Here is an 11,659-nt window from a genome sequence, read left to right on the forward strand (position 1 = left end):
TATATATATATATATATATATATATATATATATATATATATATATATATATATATATATATATATCACAGACGATCCAGCCCTCATCTTGTCCTGGGTCCCAGTCTTGCATTACTAACTACATGATACAAGTTTCTACTCATGGGTCGCATAAACATCTCAAACTCAAAAAGTCCAAAACAGAACTCTCCATCTTTTCCCCAGAATCATCCCCCCTCCTAATGTCCCTTTTCCTGTTGGTAGCACCACCAGCCTTCCAGTCCTCTAGGTTTTCAACATGTCATCCTTTCTCCTTCACTCTCCTTCGCTGCCCTCATCCAATCATTTGCCAAATCTTGTTGATTCTGCCTCAATACCACTTGCAGCCGTCCTCTTTTCTCTACTCTGAACTACAATTAGTTCAGATCTCCCTCAACCTGCCTCTTCAGGAAGTGACCCACAGACTCCAAATGAAGTGCTCCTTCCATACTACTATGACATCTACCTGAATAAGGATCAAATGCCCCAAGACACGACTCTCAGCAGCAGGCAATAAACTTGTAGAACTCATTATTCCCGCGAGGTAGGATAGTCAGAAAGAAAAACTCATTTCAAAAAATGTTAAGACAAATTTATGGAAGGAGGAACTAGAAATGGTTCATAAGAAAAGCTGAAATATATCCAATTGCTGTTGAGTTGTAAATTCATTTCAGTTTTGACCTCATTTAGGCCTTTCTTACCAAAGATACTGGTGTGGTTTGCCATTTCCTTATTCAGATTATTTTACAAAGGAGGAAATGGAGGCAAAAAGAGTTAAGTGACTTGCACAAGGTCCCACAGCTAGTAAGTGTCTGAGGCCAGACTTGAACTTAAGGGTCTCTGATTCCAAGACAACACTTTATCTCCTGTGCCACCTAGTTGTCCCTGTATCTAATAACTGACCTCAAAGAGCTACCTTCTCCCGGGCAGATGTAATATATCCTAAAGTCCATTATATCCCCAAAGACTTGGTGAGGTTTTGTTTTAATAGATTAAATCTGTAGTAAGACTTTTGAGACACCCTGTATAAGGAAACTGAAGAAGGAGGACACATTAACAGGTGGGTTGAGGAAGAGGTTAGATCAGAGAAGATGCTAATAGAGAAAGGACCACTTGGGCTCAGCCTGGAAGGGAGACAAGGAATCTGAGCTAGAGTCCATTATATCCCCAAAGACTTGGTGAGGTTTTGTTTTAATAGATTAAATCTGTAGTAAGACTTTTGAGACATAGTGTATAAGGAAACTGAAGAAGGAGAACACATTAACAAATGGGTTGAGGAAGAGGCTAGATCAGAGAAGATGCTAATAGAGAAAGGACCACTTGGGCTCAGCCTGGAAGGGAGACAAGGAATCTAAGACATGGAGATAAGGACAGAATTTATTCAAAGCATGAGGGAAGGGCTACACGAATGGATAGACCTGGGAGATATAGTATTGGTTTCTTCAAGGTACAACCAGTTGTCCATTTTAGTTGGAACATATAATTTTTGAAAAGGAGCATTATGAATCAAAACTGGAAGGCCAAATGGGAGTCAGATGGTGGAGGCCTTCAATACTGAGCTAAGGGGTTTGGATAATTGATCTGTCCATCAGCATCTTGTATATGTCTATTGTATTCCCTGAACTACGCCTTACTTAATCTCTGTAGATATATCAAAACTGTAATGGGAAAGGTGGCAATGTGGAAGGACACTCTATCTTGAGAATTTATTTTAAAAAAACCAACAATCTTGGACCAAGATGAATAAGGACTTCCTAAACAAATATCAGGGGACAAGTAAAGAGACAGTAAGGTCAGCGGCCAGTCCTGAGGGACTGAGACCTGGGCACAGTGGGAAAACTACCTAATCTGTAGTCTTAGAGGACAAGGGTTTGAATCTCTGCTTTACTGTTTTCTCCTTGGATGACCATGATGAAGACACTTAGCTCCTCTCAGCCCTAGTTTTCTAAACTATAAAATGAAGACGCTGCTCAAAAATGATCTCTAAAATCTTTTCTAGTTCTAAATCTATTCTTCTACTACTTCTTAGTTTAAAAAAGAAAGCCATCAAATTAAATGAGTTTGTTCATCTATTACTTTAGCTAAGATGGATCCGTGTTTGCTGCTAGTGTCCAATTAAGGAAGGATCCTAGATTTAGAAAGATTCACATTTAGTTGAGAGGGATATTTAAGTCACCTACACCAATCCCCTCGTTTTGTAGATGAGCAACAGAGGCTGTTGTAAGGTAGATTAGTAAATTATTATTTTTCGATTATATTAGAATCCCTCAGGATTCTAAATAATAATTCATTAATTATTTAATTAAGAATTTAATTAAGTGACCAGCCCAAGGTAACAAAGGAAAAGAATAGAAGGGCTGGGATTTGAACTCTTGTCTCTGATTCTAGAATGAGTCCCTTTCCCCACTGTAAATTGACATAAGGATTTTGGATTTAAGACTTTTTCATCATGGAACAGACAGAGAAGAGACTGAAGTGATCAATGCCCTTTTCTTTGCCATTAAAATCGACAAGCAGCTATCTGCAATGCTGCAGCCTTCCCTATAGGTGTCCTCCTTGTCTTACTTACTCATTGCCTCTATTTGGACGTGGACGAGGTTCTCAATGTCCTCTTGCAGGGTCTGGTGTGGCTTCAGTGGGATGGGCAGGTAGCCATAATGTTCTCTGTTGCAAAGATACATCTGAATACCTGAGGATCAAACAATAGGAAACACTGATCAGAAAACATACTTTTTTGGAAGGGTCCCGTCCAGGCAATCGGAGGAGTACAGGATCAGTGAGGGAAGAAGAAGGTGAGCCGTGGGCAAGTGTGGTTTGTCTTTAAAGCTTAGTGACAGATCATTTCCAAACAAAACAAAGAAAATTCATATCAGCATTACCTGCAATTGCAAAACCTAGGAAGCTGCCTAAAAGTCCAATGATAGGCGAATGCTTAAATGAATTATGGTACATTGATGTGATGGTGTATTAGGATGCCATTAATACCAACAAATATAGAGAATGTAAAGAATTCTGCAAAGATCTATCGTAGGAAATTATGCAATGTATGGAGAAAATCAGAACAAGAATGAAGCACAGGTTAACGATGGTTATCCAATAGGAAAAGTGAGAATGAATACCCAAAGAATCTTGATGGGTGCTAGTAGGGAGTGGTTGAAAAGTTGTTATGATGATTTATGAATTCAGATGAATTTAAATGTCTAAGGAAGTCCAGATATTTGGAAAGTCCTGGTATTCAAGGTTAAGTTCAATACTTCTCATTTTTTTTTAAAGTCCACCACTTGGTATGAACAAAAAACAAGTAGTCGTAGGCACCACTTCTAGAATTCAGAGACATCAGACTTTCCTGCTATTTAAAATGACACCCACCATTTGGAAGCTCACAGATACTGGACCATTCCTTTTCTAGCTCAGCGGAAATTGAACATTTTTTCTCTGAAAGAAAAAATCCTTTGCTGGCCTAAAGCACAATGAATAATAAAGGTAAGGAAAGAATCAAGAGGAAAGGAAAGGATTATAGTTCCCCAGAGCAGAAACGAACACTGAACCAACTGAAAAGAAATAAGGAAAAAATTAGAGATGAAATCCTTATCTGATATGAAAGCAGACAGAAAAGACCCGGAAGGATAGTGAGGTTATTAAAGATAAATGTAGGCGCTGCCAAGAGAGGCAGAGGGAACGATTCAGGACTGTGATTAAATGGAAAGAATAAAGGGAATTTTAAAATGCTCTGACTTTCCTGGGTCATATTTTCTTCTCTTGACAACTACGCGTTTGGAGCCGACCAATGCAGACATAACCATTTCATGTTAGGTTCGGAGAGCAGGAAAAGAAATTCTGTCTTTTTAGTCCAACTGACAACCAACAATATGTCAGTAACCCAAACATACTACAGAGCTCTCTGTATTCAGCAGCTCCTTCCCTGCCCATCTCATGAAGTAAGGCCTGAGGCATCCACATAAGAGCAGACAGTTTCGAATACAAGTCGGAAGCAGGAATCAGAAACACTTCCAAGCCCTGCCAGGTTTCATTTTAATGAAAAAAATAGTTTAGTTAAAAGGACGGGTCAGCTAAGCATGAGCCTGCATGCCCAAACGGATGATTTTTAAAACTGATATAATACAAGAATTATCTACCTAGTGACTCCTTTATTTTGACCTGGATGAAATTTCCACCGTCAGCTGCACTGCCTGCCAAATCTCATGAAGCTGTCAGACGGCATTAACAGATAGGAAGGAGGGGGCCGAAGAAAGACTTTTATTCACCTCCCTTAATGGATCTGGCCCCTGTTTTAATTAACTAATCTGACCTGGCCCACAAATCACTGTCAGCTTCCCTTTCTTGCTGAGAAAGTTTCCAACCCTCTAACTCTTGGCTTTGCATGGGCAGATGCTTCCAGGGGATTCAGAAATGAATTCAACTCTTTAAAACCCTTATGACATGAAGAAGGGGAAGGACATTATTAAGGTTGCTAGCCTATCTCGCTTGGAGAAATCTTGGACAGATTTAACTACTTAAACTCCCTTTGCTTTATCTTCCCATCTTGAAATTTAATATTTGTAAGGAGATGAGAGTTGAGAAGAGATCTAGAACTTAGAGTCATTAGACTGGAAGCTTCTTGAGGGACAGCCTTTTGCCTCTTTTTGTATTCCCAGCCCTTAGCATGGTGTCTGGCATATAGAGGCTTTTTTTTTTAATTTGTAATTTTTAGAAAATTTGTCCATGGTTACATGATTCATGTTCTTACTCTCCCCTCCATCCCATCCCCACCACCCCCCTGTAACTGACATGCATTTCCACTGGTTATAGTGGCTTCTTAATAAATGTTTGTGGATTAATCAGTTGACTAAATGATGCTTTTGAAAAACAAATTGTGATGCTGGAAAAAAAAAAGACAACTCTCTTCCATTGAACTTAACTATTTTCGTTGTATTTTCTTATATAAGAAAGTTGATCAGGGTTGATCAAATTAAGTCCCCCAATCAATGACTAGATTAAAAGCTAAGGTGAATGATGCATTATTTCCCTATAGAATGGGTTCGTTGACCCTATGTTGATTTGACTTCAGAGAAACCCAATTGATTGCTCATCGAAAATGTGTGGTCTATAAAAGTCATCTGGTCATGCCTCCTTTTCTCTCTTGCCTCTAGATTTCTAGACTAGAGTTTAGCAGAGTAGACGGTCAGCCAGAGGTTTGAGAGTGGGGGAAGAAGAGAGCAGCAGTTTCCCCCCCCCCCCCAACTCCACATTGGGAGCAATAATGGCAACTTAGAGCAGAAACACATGGTAGTACAATGGAGAGAGTGTTAGACTTGGTATCACAAGTCATTACTTCAAATCCAGCCTCTCACTAAATATTTACTGGTTACATGGCCTTAGGCATAACTTCTGTGCCTCAGTTTACCCTTATCAATAGGGATAATAATAGAATATAGCTCATAGGGTTTTTTAAAAGACAAATTGAGATATCTGTAATGTACTTCACCAGCCTTAAAATATTCTACTAATGCTAGTTGTTATTGGGATGATGATGAAGATGAAGGTTCATACGTGACCTGAGAGAGGCATTCAAGGACACGGTTTCTAAATCCTAACTTCCTGTGTAGAGGAGGAGGTTTTCTAAATTCCCAAAGTGATGTGAACCCCAAATTGAATCTTCTAGTGACAGAAAGGTTTTCTTTGGGAGTTGCCTCATGAATAATTCTAAGATCAAAAATCATTGAGTTTGCAGATTTGAGCACTGGATTTTCTAGAGATACATTTCCTGCTGCAGTGTGTTCTTTGGAGAACTAAGAGAATAATTCACATTGTTCCTGCAGAGCATCCTACTTGGAAAGCAAAGCCTTTGAGTGATTGGAAGAGAGCGCTTGAGGAGAAGGGGTTTGCTTATTCAGCAGGGCAGAGATTCTTTTAAACTACAATATAATCTATATTTTGTTAAATATTTCCCATTGCATCTTACTACTGTGCTGCCCCTCTTGACACCTCTTCTCTATACTTATTAAATGCATATTAATGTTGTTTGATTTCTCTTGAAACAAATTGATTTTTCAATCTTCCCACCGAGTGGGGGCCCCCAAAATACACATGTGAGAGCACACGCACACACATATGCACACGTGCACACACACACACACACACCCCATACCTGCTTGCCTACTGGAGAAGGCAAAGACAATGATGTCATCAAAAGTCCAGGAATAGTCCTGGTGTGGGGGAAAAAACATCAGCTTCTGGGAGGCCTCTTTCCTGAGGTCAATGAGGAATGTGGAATGGACCATGGGAACAGGAAAGCAGCCTCTTCTCTTCCATTCCCTAATCTGAATGTAGTCTGGGGTCCGTTTATAGTAGCCCTGTAAAATATCAAATTGATGGGTTGATTCTTTGATAAACAGATTAGATTTTTCCATTGTCATCATCAATTTTACAACCTATCTTTCAGGATTTCTAATTTAGTATTTAATTGAGGGGTGTTAATCTGATACTATTAAACCTTCTTTCATGTTTTATTTTTTCATTAATTTTTATATTCTTGATCTTTTATTCTTCCAGATTGCCTACCACCCCCTTTCTAGAAAAAATATTACTTAGCCTCCGGGAAATAATTTTTAAAAAATTTTAATAGCAATTAATAGGAAAGATAAATGCACCTGTGGCCTGGATCACTGCAGCACCCACAAGGGGGCGGTGGCACCCACTTTGGAAATCACTGGTATAGAGAATTGGTAGTTAGAATTAGAGGAGAGAAGATCTGAGTTTGAATCCTGTCTCAGGTACAAGCTCTGTGATGTCATAAAAGTCAAGTAGCCTCTAACATCATTTTTTTATCCATAAAAATGGAGATGATACCTGGAATATTTAAATTACATGGCCATTGGGAGTAGATGGGAATGGAACATGCATTTGCTAAGCGCCTAGTATCTGCCAGGCACTATACTTTACAAATATTACTTCAATTTAGCCTCCTAACAACCCTGGGAAGTTGGGGCTATTACTATTCCAATTTTATACATGGGGAAACTGAGGCAGATAGCGGTTAAGTGATTTGGCCAGGGTCAAACATTTGAACTCATTCCAGGTCCTGTGCCCTCTTCATGGCACCCCCTACTCACCAAGTGAGAAAATGAATACAAAGTGTTTTGCAAACATTATAAACCTCAGTTATTACTTTTCATCTGATCAGCAACAATTCGGTGATTCTATAAGATAACACAGATGCACTTTTTGGCATGACCTGTTTCACATCAGTCATTCTCACTGTTTCTTGGGTTCACTTAATGACCAGTCAGGAGAGTACCCGGAGTAGCTAAATGGATACAAATGTGAGAATCAAGTGAAGAAGACCTGAGTCCAAATGCAGCCTTGGACACCAGATGCTGGTTTCAGAGACAGAAGACCTGGGATTGAATCCTGCCTTTGCTGCTTACCACCTGTGTGACCCTAGGCAAGAATCTTAATTTCTCTGACCCTCAGTTTCCCTTATCTGTAAAATGAGAGGGTTGGGCAAGTCAGTTGCCAAGGTTCTTCCCATCTCTGAATCTATGATCTCATTAAATAGAAGTAGAATTTGAGCCCATATCCTCTGACATTTACTGCACCGCACTTATTTCTCTTCAATTTACCTACATCTAAATGATATTTGGGGTCATAAGTAGAAAGGACTAAAGCATAAGCATGGTCTCCTCATTTAATAAGTGCTTTATGCCAGCGATATCAAAATCAAATAGAAAATGTTGTGGGCCACATAATGACTTAGAAAACCACACGGGAATATGATCTATGCTCTCTTGTATTTATTTATTTATTTTGTCAAACATTTCCCAATTGCATTTTAATCTGCTTGGCACAACATTTGGGAGTTCTTGCAGCTAACAAATTTGACTGCTTTAAGCAAGAGGAATGTGACAAGATGGGGCGTGCTATATAATTTCTAAGAAATGCTGAGAAAACAAATTGTTTATTTGTAAGCATACACAAGGACGCAGGCATTCAGTGGAGTGTGTTCATTTATTGCTAGCTGTCACCCTGGGTGGCTCATCTGCTCCAGGCTACTGCTCCTACTTAGAATATTTGGGGAAATCCCTTCAGAGTCTGCATACCTGTTTATAGCTGTGGTCCCTTTTTCTTTTCTTTTCTTTCTTTTTTTTTTCTTACCCGAAACAGTATTTTGTTGTTATTCAGTTATTTTTGACTTGTGTTCAATTCTTCATAACCTCGTTTGGAGTTTTCTTGGCAGAGATACTGGAGTAGTTTGCCATTTCCTTCTGAAGCTCATTTTACAGATGAGGAAACTGAGGCAAACAGGGTTAAGTGACTTGCCCATGGTCATACAGCTAGTAAGAGTCTGAGGCCAGATTTGAACTCAGGAAGATGAAATGATAGGATAAGTCATTTTAATCACAAGACAATTCCAAATGACCCATGGTATTTTCTCAGTATTAAAGATTTGCCAGGAGTACTTAGAGGAGAAATCTGGGTTTGAACCTTACCTCTGATATTTATTAACAGTATGACCATGGTGAAAAAGGAAATACTGGGAATAGGGGAATAACTAGATGCCAGACAAATAGGCAAATCACTTCATGTCATTCCCCAAGCCACAGTTTCCCCATCAAGAAAATGAGGTTACAGGACCTACAGTGCCCATCTCACTGAATTGTTGCCCTATTTATATAGCACTTTAAGGTTTGCTAAGAACTTTACATATTTCCTCACTTGATCCTTACGACAATGCCATGGCATTGTTGTTGATTGGTTGACCTTGTAAACAAGATTTTCTGTGCAAGGATACTGGAGGGATTTGCCATTTCCTTCTCCAGTGGATTAAAACAAAGGTTAAGTGACTCTCCCAGTGGCACACAGCTAATAAGCATCTGAAGCTGAATTTGAACTCAGGTCTTCTTGACTCCAGGCCCAATGTTCTATCCACTCTCCCCGCCTCCTAGGCAAACAGGGGTCAAGTGACTTGCCCAGGGTCACAAAGCTAGTAAGTATGTCTGAAGTTGGATCTAAACTCAGACCTTTCTACTGCTTGAACACATGGGCTGATGGGGATTTTATTGGGGAGGTAGATGCTAAACGATAACTCTAATCCGACTATCAATAATATGGAATTAGGTCTTGATCAATGATACATGTAAAACCCAGTAGAATTGTGCGTCAGCTACAGGGGGGTGAGGGAGTTTGGGGGAGAGGGAAAGAACATGAACCATGTTACTAGGGGAAAATATTCAAAATAAAATAAAAATTAAAAAAAATAAACTTAGACCTTCTTGACTCTACATCCAATACTCTATCCACTGAGCCATCTAGCTATGTCAGTTCTCTTATTATCCTCATTTTACAAATGAGAAAACTGAGGTTGAGAGGCAAAGAGACTTATTGAGGGCCCACACAGTTAATAAGCAACGGAGACAGGATTTGAACTCAGTTCTTTCAGACTGCAAGTCCACCATTCTACCTACCGCAATATCTAGTTATTCCATTTGTAACTTTGTAAACCTCAAAATACTATTGAGATGCCAGTTATTATTAATTTTTAAAATTTATTTTAAAAATTATTTTAAATAATGAAAAAACATTAAATTATTAAAATTAAAATTTAATTTTAAAATTTTATTAGAATCTTAATTTAATAAATTAATTTAAATAATTAAATTTAACAAATAAAATAAATTAAATTAATTTTAAAAATTAAATTAAAAATTAAATTAAATTTTTAAAAAGTATTAAATTTAAAAATTTATTAAAAATCACAAAAAATAAATAAATAATTTAATATTATTATTTAATTATTATAAATTTTAAAAATTGTGCTGAAGGTTCCCTGAAAGCCCTTCTCCAAAGGATGTGCCAAGAATGACTGGAGCAGCAACAGCAGAGATTTTGGAAGAAGTATCCCGTTTTACAATGTTACTGCTTTTGAATTTGAAAGGTTCAACATTCCCTTGTATGTAGAAATTTGGTGCGTAGAGTTCCTCGCAGCCACACAAAATATCAGGTGGTGAGCTCTTGGAAGACAGAGAACATGCCGCGTCCCTGCTGGGGTCTGGCACAATTGCCAGTGGCTAGAGAAACGGTTTTTATTTATTTATTTTTTTAACCCTTACCTTTTGTCTTAGAATAGGTGTTAAGTATTGATTCCAAGGCAGAAGAGTGGGAAGGGTCAGGCAATGGGGGCTCAGTGACTCATCCAAGCTCATATAAACTAGGAATTGTCTAAGGCAGACTTGAACCCAGGACCTCCTGTCTCCAAGCCTCAACCTCTATCCTTGAGCCACCTAGCTGCTCCTGGCTAAATAAATTCTTTCCCCTGTAAGCATTTTGTAGTCCTTAGATATGTACAAATTTGTATTACATTTGCTCGCATCTCTCTCTTTTGCCACCTCACTGTAGAGTAAACTCTCTGAGGGCACGGCTTGTTTTTTTAAATGTTATTTTGTATCTCCCACTACCGCACGTTTAACACAAAAACTTATACATAGTAGATGACTAAAAAGTGAATGAATAAGTGGATGAATGAATAATTGTAGAAGCCCTCTGCTCTGGAAACGCTTTCTCGTCTTGGGATCTCTTAGAACCTCTTTAAAACTTAATAAACTATTCTGTGATCCTTATATTTTTAGTGCCAAATACCAGCTCAGTTGAATAGTCTTGAGTCAGCAAATGCATATAATATATACATATATATCTGCATACATACATACACAAATACATGCACATACAAATATATGCATAGCAACACTTATGTATCCTACATACACATATATCCTACATACACATATACACATAATATTTATTTTTTAGCCATTTTCAGTCACATCTGACCCTTTGGGACCCTTTTTGGGATTTTCTTAGCAAAGTCACTGGAGTGGTTTGCCATTTCCTCTTCCGGCTCATTTTACAGATGAGGAAACTGAGGCAAACAGGGTTAAGTGATTATCCCTGATTAAGAGAGCTAGGAAGTGTCTGAGGCCAGATTTGAACTCAGGTCTTCCTAACTCCAGATTTGGCATTCTATGCATGGTGCCACCCAGGCTAGACACACAATACATACATACATATATATATTATGTATAGTATACATGTATTGTAGATCATATATATGTATTGTATAATATATGTATTGTATATTCTATATGTATATATATATGTATTATATATATAAATATAAATTCAAGTATTCAAATATAAATATTATCATCAGAAACAGTTACTGACTTAAATATGAGCCTCTGGGTAGCTGATGAATGATATTTTAGAAATAGGGAGTTTGGTACATTTACAGTAGACGAGAGGAGGGCTGATGAGACATTTCTCAGCTTGTTCCTGCTCCTATTTTCCACATAAATAAGGCACTGTCAATTAAGTGTTCCCATTTGTCAGCCAAAGACCTCTGGGATCATTTTTAAATGAGCAAAGGCCCTGTTGGAAAGGCTCTGGCCACGTGAGTCTCTCCAGGATGACACACTCAGGCAATGGACTAGTTCCTTCCAGAAAGACCAAGACTAGAAGTAACATGAAGCCAAAGGGTGAAAGGCAAGAGTCACCAAAAAAAAAAAGTTTGATGTTTACTTATACTCTAATAGTTACTCAGAGCATAACATATTCTCTCTCTTTATATGAATAAGGCAAAAAAAAAA

General features: G+C 38.2%; 1 protein-coding gene across 1 annotated transcript in view; it reads right to left on the reverse strand.

The window, feature by feature from the left end:
* Positions 1–11,659, reverse strand: part of COLGALT2 (collagen beta(1-O)galactosyltransferase 2) — a 124,932-nt gene that overhangs the window by 8,626 nt on the left and 104,647 nt on the right. Inside the window, exons 5-6 of the mRNA XM_044674903.1 lie at positions 6,166–6,370; positions 2,583–2,706 (exon numbers count right to left, since the gene is read on the reverse strand). Coding sequence (XP_044530838.1) covers positions 2,583–2,706; positions 6,166–6,370 — 329 coding nt within the window. The remainder of the gene's footprint in view (positions 1–2,582; positions 2,707–6,165; positions 6,371–11,659) is intronic.

The sequence above is a fragment of the Gracilinanus agilis genome, chromosome 4 (genome assembly GCF_016433145.1).
Source record: "Gracilinanus agilis isolate LMUSP501 chromosome 4, AgileGrace, whole genome shotgun sequence".
NCBI lineage: Eukaryota > Metazoa > Chordata > Mammalia > Didelphimorphia > Didelphidae > Gracilinanus > Gracilinanus agilis.